The 16,469-nt window shown below is 37.5% G+C and overlaps 4 protein-coding genes across 4 annotated transcripts in view; 1 reads left to right on the forward strand and 3 right to left on the reverse strand.

Moving 5' to 3' along the window:
• The window catches only part of LOC126919020 (protein Fe65 homolog), a 150,276-nt gene that overhangs the window by 6,122 nt on the left and 127,685 nt on the right, over nt 1-16,469 (forward strand). The gene's annotated exons all lie outside the window — the stretch shown is intronic.
• LOC126918980 (probable cytochrome P450 28d1) lies at nt 4,811-8,582 on the reverse strand. Its single transcript, XM_050727641.1, has 4 exons — nt 8,439-8,582; nt 8,024-8,227; nt 7,724-7,830; nt 4,811-7,142 (listed from the first exon to the last, which is right to left on the reverse strand). The coding sequence occupies exon 4, from the start codon at nt 6,939-6,941 to the stop codon at nt 5,451-5,453; it is 1,491 nt and encodes a 496-aa protein (XP_050583598.1). The 5' UTR covers nt 6,942-7,142; nt 7,724-7,830; nt 8,024-8,227; nt 8,439-8,582; the 3' UTR covers nt 4,811-5,450.
• Nucleotides 8,679-10,919, reverse strand: LOC126918979 (cytochrome P450 9e2-like). Its single transcript, XM_050727640.1, has one exon. The coding sequence runs from the start codon at nt 10,362-10,364 to the stop codon at nt 8,874-8,876; it is 1,491 nt and encodes a 496-aa protein (XP_050583597.1). The 5' UTR covers nt 10,365-10,919; the 3' UTR covers nt 8,679-8,873.
• Nucleotides 13,807-15,678, reverse strand: LOC126918978 (cytochrome P450 9e2-like). The gene has a single exon (XM_050727639.1). It carries the CDS (start codon nt 15,565-15,567, stop codon nt 14,077-14,079), a length of 1,491 nt encoding a protein of 496 aa, XP_050583596.1. The 5' UTR covers nt 15,568-15,678; the 3' UTR covers nt 13,807-14,076.

The raw sequence follows: 16,469 nt of genomic DNA on the forward strand, positions 1-16,469 counted from the left end.
ATATGATAATATTTGAGCACCGTATATCCATGTTAATATCTAAGTTAGATTGACCGGAAAGGAAGATCGTATCTCTCACAGAGGAGAAGGAATACACCTGTTACGCTGTTGAATGGACAGGCCCGGCCGTATGTAGATTTGCATATGCATATTCACACTCAGCAACGGTGTGGGATTACAAACAATTCCTTGCACGTTATCCTCGAGCAAGTATTTAGATCGCCACACACAACGCGAAAAGAAAATGGACGCACGAATTTGCTTTTACGTCGTCGTAAATAATTTCCAAAATAAAGGGTGTTTCCGTGCCTTCGACAATTTCGACACTTTTATTCAGGAAAGGCTCCGTTGTGGTAGAACTGGCTTATCCTCCTTTCTTCCAACAATATTGAGGTTTGTACTGTCCAACGGTTCAAGGGTGATGCTTACAGGCTGATGTCCTATCGCTATCCTAGTATCTCGGTGAGACTAACTGGCAGAAAGGGTCGTGTTGCTTCAATGTGGCGTGGTTACATGTGTTTGCCTCATAGGTGATCGTGGTGTCACGTGCGAGGGTGTGCGCGCACCGCCTTTACTAGAGAACCAGCTACAGAGGGATAACACCATTTTATGTCCTTGGGAGGTCGTAAAGATACCAGCAGACGTGCCTTCGCCTTTTCCTTCTTCTTTCTCCACCCGGAGCTAACGCACGTTTCCATCCATTCGTACACGCAGGAAACGTGCGGAACACAAAATCAGGCGCAACGAAATTGCCCTATCGACCTGTCTTTCTTAGGAGGAAGATCGATCGATTCATTAAGTAGCCAGACCAGGAACACGATAAAAAAGAGGAGGAAAATAAACGGTATATGTTAAGTTTCGGATAAAATAGAATCTAGTCTCGAATCGAATTAAAAAATATCTAGATAATCTGATTGATTAAAGTTACTTAAATCGTGAAACGTTGAATTCAGTTCTGTGGCGCCTCTCTCTTTCTCTTTCTCCAAAAGCTGGTGTGGACGACGATGCTTTATCGGCTAGGGAATACCAGCGCATCGTGACTGGCTAGAGATTAAAGCTATTGTTTTCGCGCTTACTCGAATCGAATGACCTAAGGGAGGACGAGAAATACGAACTCGTTTCGAAGCAGCTTCTCTGTTCATTTCTTGCCATATACCGACTATACCTATACGTGCTTTGCTAATTTCCGGTAATAGATCTTCGCCTCTTATATCAACAAGCTCCTCTTGTTAGTGGCCCTCTCGGTGGTGATAGGATTTTATCGATGTTCAAACAGTTCCCCGTTTCATCTTGTTATTGTTCGGAAGGTCCGTTTTATTTTTGCTTCAGCGGTCGGTCAAGTGATCGATACTTTTCAAACTGATAACATTTGCTACATAGACTTTCTAGTTATTACGAGTTTCATCGTGGGCCCGCGTGTAAACCGTGTAAATCGAATAAAACGATCCACTTCTCCATTGAAAGCTACTTGCTCGTGAAACGAAAAAACAGACTACACGCGTGCATACTGTTTTTCCAATGGCGCGCCCCTGTAGGTAGATTGCGCATATTTAACGTTGTAGCCAGATAAGAAAATTCCGTTGTGCGAACGGCGGAACAATTTCCAAGAAACCGTCGCGTTATCACACTGCGGATGTTGAAGACACTAATTCCTGAATTGACAAGAACCAAAATGACTTATTCTCTATAATCTGCCAGGGATCCCTGAGCACTCGCGAAAGTTTCACCGGCTAAATGAACTCCTAAATCACTCAGACACGATTTATTATCGTTATTACGCGTCGTCGCGAGGTGGGAGGCTGCCAGAACCAGAGAAGCGAACAAAAATCGAAAAATGGATAGACAGAGCGGGAATAGAAGGGAGGAACAGGATTGGCGTTAGTGTTTACCGTCCGTTCCCGCGGGAATCAACCGTTGTGTTGGTAGCACTGAATGGCACTATCTAACTTCACCCTGTTCGCTGATTCGCAGCAGCAATGTTTCAAACTCTCTTCCTCTCTTTAGTTTTTGTTGGCCCACTCTACTACGCTGCCCACTACCGTTTGATACGTCCCTGTTTCACTCGCGGTGACGCAATCTCAAAAAAATCCCCCGGTTATAAATGGCGTTAGAGATGAAAATGAAATTTCTCGTTGCTGCACAGTTCGCATTACACGCAATGCCGATAGTCGCATTACAGGTGAAAGCTTTGGTAGTCCTCGCGCCAGAAAGCTTTCATCCCTCTGATAAATCCTTTAGCGAGTCAGCATAATACGTATTTAATGACCTCCGCTCTTTGTTTCTATTCGGAATCACAGTTTTCTGATTTCCACGAAAAGGATGGGCCAATTTTCGAGCTATGGCTCCCTAATATTTTCTACAGTAGTTATTCGCGCGCTGTGGTGGTGCGTATTTGTGTGTCGAGAGGCGCTGACGTGGATTATAGGAAAGCGTGAGAGGGAGAAAATCTGTGTACGTATATATAATCGAACGAATGGCAGAAGGAGGAAGGATAAAGAAGGACAAAGAGATACAGGACGAAGGGAGGGAGGAAAAGAGAAGAATTCCAGCAGGAACACTGAACAAGAGGGACCCTTTCCAGGGCGATGCCTAGCTCCTAATTGCATGCCAGAGAGTGACTGCATCTCCACCCTTTTCCCTACTATTTTCACCCTCTCTATTGCACTCTCATTCTTCCTCTCTCGCGCGGTGAGTATTTGCAAGCTACCCCAACCCCCAACAGCACGCCACTCCGGAAACGTGGCATAAGAAACGTTATTGCGCCACTCCGTGAAATTTCCTGGTACGACCCTGTCTCTATCCCCTTTCTCCATTTCGTTACCCTCTCCCCCCTTTACCCTCGGCGATGTGCATTCGGAAAAGGCGGCGAGCAAGTATATTACGTTCTGGGTTGACGTTCTTCCGGTATCCTTCCAACCGGGATGCTAATATCGCTGAACAAGAGTAAAGAAAGAAACACAACGCTGAGAACAAGAACGAAAGCAGTCGAGGGAAATCGTTTCATGGTCGTTTAAAAAATTTATCTTTCATACTTGGGCTGCAATTGGTAAGCGTACGCTATATTTCAGTCCTTATGAAAACATTTCTTGAGAGAATATCAATCGTCCTTTATATTTTTCACCAACTTTTCGTTGTCGGAATACTTTTATCAAAGATTGCAAATAATTAACCTGTCAAATTTGTGAGTGAATAGTTAGTATACATGGAACGACGATAAATTAAAGCAAGAGAATGGACATTGTGAGATTGCATAAGAGAAGGTGAATAGTAGGATTTAGACATCAATGCTAGCAAGTATTGAACGTCCACTGAAGGGGATTGATTTATTGCCATAGCTTTAGTCAAAAACAATCGAATTTGTCGAGTTCTCTGTACCATGCCGCTAGTAATATTCCATTTAAGAGGATTAGTTCGCTCCGTAATTTTCAATTTACCGCATCACTGTTACCACTGTCCGTTTTAATTAAATTAAATCCAACTTCTACCTGGTCTCTCCTATTTCGAGTTGTCCCTGTCTCTGCGTGATCTGTATCATCAGCTTAACAAACCAAAATTTTCAATACTGTCCTTGTGTTTCCCTCCGATAATATACAGTGACAAACGAATTCATATAAATTCGTATTCCTAATATCTGTTGCGATATCTCTGTACATTAAAGGATAGCGGCTGCGATTTCTAGTCGAGGGATAGTGTCCTGTACCTGTTGATCCCTTCCTGGGGTCCTCGATCCTCCGATTCTGTTCGTCTTCTGTACGTAGATAGAAGGGGGTAAGTAACTGCTAGTAGGGAACGGGGGTGGAATTATGCTAGCTTCTCGAAAAGCAATAAAATAAATCATGCCATGCGAGAACACGCGTTGCGACTCTGTATCTATCTACCTTTCTCTATCCTTCATACTGCTTTACCTTCGATACGTAGCAGAAAGCTACCGAGACGACTTCTCCCACGGGAAATCAGAGAAAGATGCACTACGACGTGAAGGACTCTTTTCTCATCCCTCGAACCACTCTTTCTTCTTCATCGTTCTATGCCCTGCCTCGTTCTCTTCTTCTTCTATTCATAGAATGACGCCACACATTTTCGCTTTCCGTGTGCGCACGTGTTCTTTCCACTTTCTTGTTTTCCGGCAGGCGAACGTACAAATCGATCGGTCGTGAACAGGGATAAGATAGAAAAAGGACAAGGAACTGGCAGAAAGGAAAGAGAAAAAGAACGGAGGTACTAACCGGGAATGCGAGTGTATTGTGCTTCGCCTTGAAAGCGTCAAAAGGAGTTGCTCAAAGATACAATCTATCATTGAGAAAACTCGAAAATCGATCATTATTCGATTTACTTGTAAATTTATAAACAAGAATCTGGATATTTATTAAAATTGTTTCATATAATTTTGATGCAAATAATATGCCGAAATATATACTCGTTATGATATTTAGAGGATGAAAAACTTCAAAGTTGGAAGCTAAAAGATTAGATTAGAAATTAATCTCTATTTCGCCTGTAGTTCACTTTTACTAAAAGTGATCTGAATTATTGCATAAACATTTGTAATCTATTGATAACACTTGTACCGCCTCAATATATCACAATTGTGTCATCAGGTTATGTTTTTCTTTTTTCTCAGAATTTTCATCATCTCTACAATTATCAGTTCGATATCCACAGTTCTACTCTTTTTTTTTATGTCATTTGCAAAAAACGAAAAACAATCTTAAAGAATTACGTCAATAGTGTTACTATATTTTGTTTTATCTATTTTGTTACGAAAAATCACTCTTTTTTTAGTCGTATCACCGTGGATCAGTCTATATGATACGTTATAACAAAGGATTATTTATTTTCGAAAGTGCACACCAATTTGTCGCATCTTTCTATATACATATATTACGTAGCAGATAATACGATATATGTACTGCGTATATATAAAATATAGAATATGTACGCCACACACATACGTATATTTGACGCAGTTATGTATATATAGTCAGGGTGAACACGGGAAACCACTCAGAAAACTCGCTCGAGTCCCTTCGTTTTGAGACACGGAATAGAGACCCGTATACACACTCCCATAAATGCTATACGTCTAACTTTTTATTTTATTTTATTCATTCGTCTTTCACGCTTGCATCATGCTCAAAGCTTACATAACTTCCGTATCAATTTCGTGATGTTAAATTCCCTTCTATTACTAAGGTATATATATAAATATATATATATATAGAATGTCAAATCGCAATTTATTATCAAGTAATAAAGGTCACTGTCATGATAACTTTATTTTTATCGATTAAAAGAAGCAACAGTGTAGCGATAAATATATTACGCCTATAATTATCTTTTCTTTATTCTTTTAGCAAACGTAACAATTCTTAGCCAACGTAACAGAAACTTCGTAGTATTGTACATCTAAATATAAATATATGAAAATGTATAAAAACTTTTCGATAACTTTAAAGCTTAGAGATATATACCCAAGCACCACCATGTGGGTGCGTTAGGAAATAATGCGGCGACATTTTCAATGGAAGTTGCATTTTTGGTGACAATTCCAATTTGTAGTTTCTCAGTAAAGTAGCAAAACAAGCCTTCACCTGTAGCAAACCCATTCTCATTCCAACGCAAATTCTTGGTCCCTCACCGAAAGGAAGATATACCATTTTTTCTATAGTTTGCCTTCTCTCATCGCTGAATCGTTCCGGATCGAAAACTTCTGGATCAACCCAATAATTGGGATCGTTGTGCAGACCGTGAACGGATAGGAATATGTCAGTGCCAGGTTTCGCGCGATAGGTCAATCCATCGGATCCTTGAAGCTCGAATTCTTCCGTGCACACTTTATGCATGAAACCTAGAGCTGCGTGACATCTTTGAGATTCGCTAATTACTTGACTCATGTACGTCATCTCCTTCAACGCCTCGTACGTTAAACCGCCGTGCTTCTCGATCGTAGATATCACTTCGTTTCTCACCTTTTCTTGAATCTCTGGACGAGCAGCCAAGTCATATCCAACGTAATTCATGGTGACGCTGGATGTTTCGATACCATCAAGGTAGAAGGAAACTGCATGGGCTGCTACAATCTCTTCGGCGATGTGCTCTCCTGCTTTCTCCATGTCGATCATTAATTGAAGGAAATCTTTCCTAGGTGTCGATTCACTTCTTCTAACTTCCAAATTTTCAGCGACGACCTTTCTGAAAAATTGATCCACGTGTTTAGGCAGGAATTTGATTTTCAAAAAACGATTGACAGAAGGAAAGTGGAATCTGATTATAGATAATAATGATTCGGCGAACGCTTCTCCAGAAAGTTTATCGAATGCATTAGAACGTGGTTCATCTTCGAAACAGTGACCCTCGATTCCTAGGCCGGCGTTCGCCACAATTTCACCAGTGAATTTTAAAAATAATGCTTTTAATTCGATTTCGTACTTGTTGTTTCTTTCTAGTCGCCTGTTCAAGAAATTTTCGAATTTCTTACACACTCCGCTAATAGCTGCAAACAGGATCTTCAATCTCACGTTAGAAAACGCATAGGTTATACGTTTTCTTCCAGTTGACCATATATCTCCGGAACAGAAGAACGGATTTGTATATAAAAGAGGATCCGCGTCTGGATCGACATGAAATCCATTTTCGTGGAAGCTGGAGAAATTATTTTGCAGCACGATTTTCACTAATTCAGGATCTCGAACGACTAGTGCCGGTACTATTCCTTTGTACACTCCAACCATACTGTAATCTTTGTAATCTTCGTATATTTGACGAATAAGTCCGGCAAGATTCATTCTTCTTATTACTACGGGTAATAAGTGGCCCACGATTGGAATACATCCTTTGGCAGTTGGAATTCCATTTCTTTTCCAATGATTGTATACCAAATACAAATAAAAACAGAATAGTAAGAACGCTCCTATAAGGAGCGTGACAAATGCAGAAGCCATAAGTTACTCACAGAGATAATATCGTTAAATTATTATTCGAAATCACAACTACTCCAACAGTTTCAAAAGCACAATGTAGAATGATCGTCGTGTTTCAGTGCAATTCGATTTAAGCTCTAATGCCCAAAATGATTCTCCCACTCTAGTTGCCTCAGTACGTATTATGTTATGAAATCAAACTTTTCGGCCACAGTCGTTTATCTGAAAAATGTAGAAAGAGGACATATTGCATACTCCTATCTATTTCACAATTGTTGTGTTTTATGGTGATAACACTTTGAGAAAAACAATATAGTACATATACATATTATATATATAACTAATTACTATTGTTTGATATCAATATATTTTCTAGATTAATAGTCTTTTTATGTAATTTATAGTTAAGAAAGGTCGGTATTTTCTTATAGAAATTAAGCATATGATTTCTCTGCACTTCACTGACCCCATTGGGAATACCTACAATACATATTGTAGTACGTAACAAGAAAAATTAATCATGTTAAATTAGATATATTCCTGTTAAAAAGTCTTAATCTTCCTTCAAAACACCTGTCAATATAGTAAACAATTGTGTAAGAAATATGTAGCAAATAAAATTCCGAGTGGCGCGACCTTGAAATATGTGAGCCTCATTCCTAAAAACTATACTACATTCTAAAGATACACCCATTATCTAGTAGTCGGTTGTCACATGCCACGCTTACGTCACGGTTATCTCTCTGTTGTGCTATTTCTTATCTGATTAACTGTGCATTGAGTGCAGCTATTTTATGTTATACGTCTAATGTTTATAATGCAGTCGTCATATCGAAGCAATGATCTTTATGAAAGCTACAGTAAGTATTATACAGATTCGTAATTTATCTTCCTTCCGCAGCAATACAGTCTGAAAGAGTGAGAGAGAGGGAAAGATTAGGATACCCGTTAGACTCTCCGAATGCCTGTTCGTTTTCACGCTAGCGAAACTATCTGAAAACTGTTTTGTTTCCCGAGAAACTCTTACTCTATTCCGTTTCGAAATGCAATAGATCAGACGAGACGAATTACCTGATTTTTCGGATTCTTGTTTGTCAACCTACCTCTTTTTTACATATTACGTTTTAACTCAAATAAAATTGATGAATTTGTAATTTCGCAATTTACCATTTGGCAGTGTAATAAAATAACGAAGCGTTCTAAATGAATAATTTAGAGAGTAATTCTTCTTTATCTCTTCATAATTCTTCTGTATATCTGATGTCTCAGATACAAAAACTACATACTTTTAATCTTTTTACCTAAAACTTAAAAAATAAGAAATGAACATTAATAATCACGTTACTTGAAATGTGGAATATATGCTACTATATTTCACAGTTTACCTGAATCTGATTTAGGTTATACAAACGATTTAAAAAATGCCTGATTAAGGGAAGAATCGGTATACCATAATGTGTATATATATGCAATATAGCTATATAAATAATATATATTTAACGAAATCATTGTACTTACCCAGCAACGCTGATCAGGGGAAACCAGTTCGGTAGTTCGAACGACTAGCTTTCTTACAAACGGGATATAGATCGGCACTCAACATACTCATCATTTATCTTATTCTATTTATTCGTCTTCCATGCTCATATCGCGCTACGCAACTTCTATACCAATCCAATAATGTCAAATATTCCGCCGCAATAAGATATATATAATACGAAATCTTAAATTATCATAAGGTACACAACAATAATAGAATCACGGTAATTTCTTTTTATTGTCATATGTTTTAAAAGAACAAAGAACATAGCGTATACAATTACATTATTTTTTTACTTCTGTATATAGAGATACGTTTCCATGTAAAAATATCCAACATAGCAAAAATAATAATTTGGCTTCGTATAATAGAATTTTGTATTATATAAACATAATTATGAATTTTTAGAAACATTACAGCTTAGAGATATATACCCAAATACCACCATCTACTTCCGACAGAAGATACTTCGGCGATATTTTCAGTGGCACTTGCGTTTTTGGTGATAATTCCAATCTGTAGTTTCGCAGCAAACTAGCTATACACGCCTTCATCTGTAGCATAGCCATTCTCATTCCAACGCAAATTCTTGGACCATCGCCGAAAGGAAGGAATGTCATTTTTTCTATAGTTTGTCTTCTCTCTTCGTTGAATCGTTCCGGATCGAAAACTTCTGGATCGATCCAATACTTTGGATCACAATGCAGACCCTCAGCGGGTATAATTATATTCGTCCCAGGTTTCGCACGATAGGTTAATCCATCTAAGCCTTGTAGCTCGAACTCATCTGTGCATACTTTATGCAAGAAACCTCCAATCGTGTGACATCTTTGAGATTCGCTAATCACTTGATTCATATACGTCATCTCCTTCAATGCTTCGTACGTAAAACCTCCGTGTTCTTCGATCTTAGACATCACTTCCTTTCTCAGCTTTTCTTGAACGTCTGGATGAACGGCCAAGTCATATCCAATGTAATTTAAGGTAAGACTGGACGTCTCGGTTCCATCAAGGAAGAAGGAAAGTGCATGGGCCGCTATAACATCTTCGTCGACTTTCTCCCCAATTTTTTCCATGTCGATCATTAATTGAAGGAAATCATTTCTGTATATCGGCTCGCTTCGTCTGATTTCTAAATTTTCTGCAACAACCTTTCTAAAGAATTGGTCTAATCGTTTGGGAAGTAATTTGAACTTCAACAAACTAGCAATAGCGGGAAAGTATCGCCAGAATAAATTTGTTAGTGATGCGACTAACACATCTCCAGTAAGCTGATCGAAAGCATTGGGAGTTGTTTCATCCGCGAAACAATGACCTTCGATTCCTAAGCCAGCGTTTGCTACAACTTCACCAGTGAATCTTAAGAATAACGGTTTCAACTCGACTTCGAACTTGTTCTTCGTTTCTAGTTGTCTGTTCAAGAAATCTTCGAATTTCTTACAGACCCCGTTGACAGCTGCGAAAAGAACCTTCAATCTAGCGTTGGAAAACGCGTAGGTTAGACGTTTTCTTCCGTTCAGCCATGCGTCTCCAGTGCAAAAAAACGGATTTTTAGCCGTAAGAGGATCCACATTTGGGTCGATTTTGAATGCATTTTCGTGGAAACTGGAGAAATTACTTTGCAGCACGGTTTTTACTAAATTAGGCTCTCGAAGAATTAGTGTTGGTATTGTTCCGTTGTATATTCCGACCATGCTGTAATCTTTGTGCTCTTCGTATACTTTTCGGATAAATTGGCCAAAGTGTATTCTTTTCATGAATACGGGTAACATGTGGCCGAGGATTGGAACATACTCTTTAGCAGTAGGAATTCCATTTCTCTTCCAATGGTTGTACCTCAAATACAAATACGAACACAATAGTAGAAACAACCCTGTAAGGAGCGTAAAAAATGCAGACACCATCTTCTACCGCAGTGTTGTCAGAGCACTATTCTGAATTACACTACTCGAACAGTCTCGGAAGCACAATGTGGAATGATCGGCGTATCTCAGTGGAATCCAGCTCAGGCTCTCATGGTTGAATCGTTTCCTCCCACTCTACTTGCTATCGTTCGAGTGTTTACGATCAAAGTATACGGTTATTTTTTGTTTTAAAAATATAAAAGAATATTATATATCATGCCTTTACCTATATCCCTGTTATGTTTGTGTTATTTAATGATAAGGTGCGAGGAAACACAGAAAGGCAAATATATATATACATGATGGTACATGTATGTAGATAACATGACAGTTATAAGCGTATCATTTCAATGCCACATAGGCGTCATTGACAGGAACGGAGCTGTAAACGTGTCAAAATGATTCTCGTACCCTAAACGTTTGTATTATTTTCTGACAATATCGCGTGCTAATGTAAGTAATTAATAATTGCATAGATTGAACTATACTTACTTTCTAATATTTAATATTAAAATATTTCCTAAATAAATGAGTTTTTAGTAATCTACAGATAAATAACTTAATACTTGTTTATGGAAGTTAAATATATGAATCCAATTGGAAGAAAAATAGATTTAACCTTCACAGATTTAACCTTCTTAGCTATAAGTACACCAAATCGACTTCGTTCTTGTTCTTCGTTTTTTGTCGTCTGTTCAAGAAATCTTCGAATTTCTTACATACGCCGTTGACAGCTACCAAAAGAACCTTCAATCTGACGTTAGTAAACGCGTAGGTTAGACGTTTTCTTCCGTTCTGCCATGCGTCTCCAGTGCAGAGAAACGGATCTTTAGCTGAAAGAGGATCCACATTTGGGTCGATTTTGAATGCATTTTCGTGGAAGCTCGAAAAATAACTTTGCAGCTAGGTTTTTACTAAATTAGGCTCTCGAAGAATTAGTGTTGGTATTGTTTCGTTGTATATTCCGACCATGCTGTAATCTTTGTGCTCGTTGTATACTTTTCGGATAAATTCGACAAAATGTATTCTTTTCATTGCTACGGATAACAAGTGGCCCAGGATTGGAGCATATCCTTTGCTAGTTGGAATTCCATTTCTCTTCCAATGGTTGTATTTCAAATAGAAATAAAAGCACAATAGCAAAAACAGTCCTGTGAGAAGCGTGAAAAATGCAAAAGTCATCTTTCACCACGCACCGAAACAATGTTGTTAAAACACTATTACGAATCAGCACAAGTCTAACGGTCTCGAAAGCACAATGTAGAATGATCGACTTATTACTAAGCAATGAGACTTTAAACAAATGGCTAACTCTTGTATCGAAGGCATTTCTTCCACTTTGCTTGTTACGATGCATGTTATATACATGTATACAATCAAATTTATCGATTAATGTCGGCTATCTCAAAAACTTATGTGAGAGATACATTATTTATGTTAATCCATTACTGAATTATTTGTTTTATAGTTTATCGAGAAATGGAATAATACATTGCAACGATACATGTATATGTAGTTGATTTTTCGTACATGTAGGCCATATGGTAACTGATAACCATACTACGTAAGCGCAAGCACGCGGAATGAAATAGTATTGCAAATCTGCATTGTCTTCTCTAAATACCGCGAGGTTACTGAAAAACCTGATAGTTGTATAAAGTGAAATGAAAATTACTGCTATTTAATATGAGAATGTTTCTCAAGTGAATAGCTTTTCTAATCTGCCGATAAATAGCTTAATGCCTTTTTGCGGAACTCGAATTGTTTTGTGGAAGACACGAAAGTAAAGGATATAACTAATTATATCGAATTATATATCTTCCAAAATCACTGATGCCTTATTTATAAAATCTATGAATACGCCTATCAGTTCTATAACACAGCGTTTCGCGAATAAAACCTCAAGTGATACGGCCTTGAAACATACAAGCCTACAGTTCTGACTCTATATGTGATTTTAATGATACAACCATTACTTAAGTGGTTGCTTCCGCCACTATTATCCCTTGTACGTACTATGTTGTTTTTCTCTGAATTGTGCTTTATTATGTTTAACGCAGTGGCATTTGGCGAGTAATGAATTTTATGAAAGCTTCGCTAAGTAACGCCCAGATTTATAATTTATTCTTCCTCCACAATGATACATCCTGATATAGTGAGTGAAAGAGAGAAAAAGTGTTCCTCTGTCCTAGGCTAATGGCTAGGCTCCACGAATCCTGTTAAGTTTTCACGCTAACTGCACGAAACTATCGGAAAACTGTTTTGTTTCCCGAGAAACTTTATCTCTATTCCGTTTCGAGGTACAGCACGCGTAATGTACGAAAGATAAGTAATGAAACAATACGTCCACAAGAATTTTCATATTTAATAAGCAACTTTTAGAAAGCAACCTTTTCTATTTAATCGCGCCAAACTATACGAAGCAATATGTAGCATTGATCGCATTTATTTTCACATAAATTTTGTATCGTAACCGTTCGGAATCAATGTGTTTTTTAATCTGTTAACCAGAAGAAACGAGTTAGCTGGTTACTTAAATTGCCCATTCCGTGTTTGAGTCCCCCTTTCCTTCCATTATTTATATGTCGTTTCACTTGGTCACAAATGATTTAAATGATCGCGGTAGGTCCAGCAGGGGCAGGACGGTTAGATTCCCAACAGCGGGCACACTCTAATACATGTTTACTATCGTTTATCATTCTACACACTGTTTCAATGCCGTTGTTTTATCACACGGTATGCGAATCACAAGATCGGTTAGATCGTAGCGATTAATTATGTATCACACCATTATCATAGCACGATGTATGTATGAGCACAGCATATCCTATTTAAGATAATTTAAAACTCAATTGAAATTGATGAATCTGTAATTCCGCAATTTATCAACCGACGGTGTAATAAAGTAACAAAACACTCAGAATCTCTTATTTCTTTGTCTGTAAAAGTTGTCACTTTCCGCAATGTGAAATTGTCATATCTTATATTTGGTAATTTACCTGAGTCTCCTTCAAGCGACACAAAGGATTAAAAACAATTCCGATTAAGAAACGACTCAGTCAACAGGCCAATAGATCGCACATAAGTTACGAGACAACTAATACGATATACATAGAAAATATAGAATGTGTATGTGAACATACATCCGTATATATTTGATACATTTGTATATATTTGACTTACCTAGCAATATAAGACAGGAGAAACCACACCGGAAACTCATTCGACTCCCTTTGTTCTGAAGCACAGGATATATATCAGCTCTCGACACACTCTCATAAATTCTATATATCGCATACTTTTTAATTTTTCACGTTCATACATCTTCCATGCTAATATCAAAGTTTGCTCTACTCCTGTATGAATTCGATAATATCAAATTCCCGCCGCAAGTGAGATGCATATAATTGTAAATCGCAATTTATTATAAAATGTACAAAAATAACATCGTTACGATCATTTTATTTTGTAATCTGTCCATTAAAAGAAGAAATAATGTAGTGACTAATACATTACGTAGAAAATTACAATATATATGTACTTCTTTATATAACACATAAAAATGTTTTACATAAAAATAGTCAATACAGCAAAAATAATAATTTCACTTTATGTAGTACAATTTTGTATTCCGATATTATATTGTAATAATAATATAATATTCTATAATATTGTAATATTAATACAAGCATTGAAAAGTGCAGCGATAACTTTAAAGCTTGGTGATATATACCCAAATACCACCAACTACTTCCATCATGAAATAATTCGGCAATATTTTCAATGGGACTTGCGTTCTTGGTGATAATTCCAATTTGTAATTCCTCAGCAAACAAGCCAAACAAGCTTTCATCTGCAGCATAGCCATTCTCATTCCAACGCAAATTCTTGGACCATCGCTGAAAGGAAGAAATGTCATTTTTTCTACAGTTTGCCTTCTCTCCTCGTTGAATCGTTCCGGATCGAAAACTTCTGGATCGATCCAATACTTTGGATCACACTGTAGACCATCAGAGGATATGATTATATTCATCCCAGGTTTCGCACGATAGGTTAATCCATCTGAGCCTTGTAGCTCGAACTCATCTGTGCATACTTTATGCAAGAAACCTGCAATCGTGTGACATCTTTGAGATTCGCTAATCACTTGATTCATATACGTCATCTCCTTCAATGCTTCGTACGTAAAACCTCCGTGTTTTTCGATCTTAGACATGACTTCCTTTCTCAGCTTTTCTTGAACGTCTGGATGAACGGCCAAGTCATATCCAATGTAATTTAAGGTAAGACTGGACGTCTCGGTTCCATCAAGGAAGAAGGAAAGTGCATGGGCCGCTATAGCATCTTCGTCGACTTTCTCCCCTATTTTTTCCATATCGATCATTAATTGAAGGAAATCATTTCTGTATATCGACTCGCTTCGTCTGATTTCTAAATTTTCTGCAACAACCTTTCTAAAGAATTGGTCTAATCGTTTGGGAAGTATTTTGAGCTTCAACAAACTACCAATGGAGGGAAAGTATTGCCAGATTAAATTTGTTAGTGATGTGGTTAACGTGTCTCCAGTAAGCTGATCGAAAGCATTGGGAGTTGTTTCATCCGCGAAACAATGACCTTCGATGCCTAATCCAGCGTTTGCTACAACTTCACCAGTGAATCTTAAGAATAACGGTTTCAACTCGACTTCGAACTTGTTCTTCGTTTCTAGTTGTCTGTTCAAGAAATCTTCGAATTTCTTACAGACCCCGTTGACAGCTGCGAAAAGAACCTTCAATCTAGTGTTGGAAAACGCGTAGGTTAGACGTTTTCTTCCGTTCAGCCATGCGTCTCCAGTGCAAAAAAACAGATTTTTAGCCAGAAGAGGATCCACATTTGGGTTGATTTTGAATGCATTTTCGTGGAAGCTCGAGAAATTACTTTGCAGCACGGTTTTTACTAAATTAGGCTCTCGAAGAATTAGTGTTGGTATTGTTCCGTTGTATATTCCGACCATGCTGTAATCTTTGTGCTCGTCGTATACTTTTCGGATAAATTGGCCAAAGTGTATTCTTTTCATGAATACGGGTAACATGTGGCCGAGGATTGGTACATACCCTTTAGCAGTAGGAATTCCATTTCTCTTCCAATGGTTGTACCTCAAATACAAATACGAACACAATAGTAGAAACAGCCCTGTAAGGAGCGTAAAAAATGCAGACACCATCTTCTACCGCAGTGTTGTCAGAGCACTATTCTGAATTACACTACTCGAACAGTCTCGGAAGCACAATGTGGAATGATCGGCGTATCGCAGTGGAATCCAGCTCAGGCTCTCATGGTTGAATCGTTTCATCCCACTCTACTTGCTATCGTGCGAGTGTTTACGATCAAAGTATACGGTTATTTTTTGTTTTAAAAATATAAAAGAATATTATATATCATGCCTTTACCTATATTCCTGTTATATTTGTGTTATTTAATGATAAGGTGCGAGGAAACACAGAAAGGCAAATATATATATAATACATGATGGTACATGTATATAGATAACATGACAGTTATAAGCGTATCATTTCAATGCCACATAGGCGTCATTGACAGGAACGGAGCTGTAAACGTGTCAAAATGATTCTCGTACCCTAAACGTTTGTATTATTTTCTGACAATATCGCGTGCTAATGTAAGTAATTAATAATTGCATAGATTGAACTATACTTACTTTCTAATATTTAATATTAAAATATTTCCTAAATAAATGAGTTTTTAGTAATCTACAGATAAATAACTTGATACTTGTTTATGGAAGTTAAATATATGATTTTAATTGGAAGAAAAATAGATTTAACCTTCACAGATTAGCTATAAGTACACCAAATTACACACTAGAAGAAAAATTGAATTATCCTAAATTATATTCCATCAGAAATCTCTGAACCTATATTCAAAGAATCTGTATATATATATTTATTTCCGCGATAAAATATGTTGCTAATCCCTGTGGTTGATCGAACATTGCGATCGTTCAGGGTTTATTATATTTTTCACATGATTTGCTCGAAGAACCACCCACTAATGTGGAAAATGATTACTGGGCGATTGCTAAGAACAAAGATAATAAATAAATTA

Source organism: Bombus affinis, chromosome 7, assembly GCF_024516045.1.
Source record: "Bombus affinis isolate iyBomAffi1 chromosome 7, iyBomAffi1.2, whole genome shotgun sequence".
NCBI lineage: Eukaryota > Metazoa > Arthropoda > Insecta > Hymenoptera > Apidae > Bombus > Bombus affinis.

Excerpts from the sequence above, each read along its gene's own strand:
- LOC126918979 (XM_050727640.1), bottom strand. The coding sequence starts at position 10,364 with ATGGTGTCTGCATTTTTTACGCTCCTTACAGGGTTGTTTCTACTATTG.
- LOC126918980 (XM_050727641.1), bottom strand. The coding sequence starts at position 6,941 with ATGGCTTCTGCATTTGTCACGCTCCTTATAGGAGCGTTCTTACTATTC.
- LOC126918978 (XM_050727639.1), bottom strand. The coding sequence starts at position 15,567 with ATGGTGTCTGCATTTTTTACGCTCCTTACAGGGCTGTTTCTACTATTG.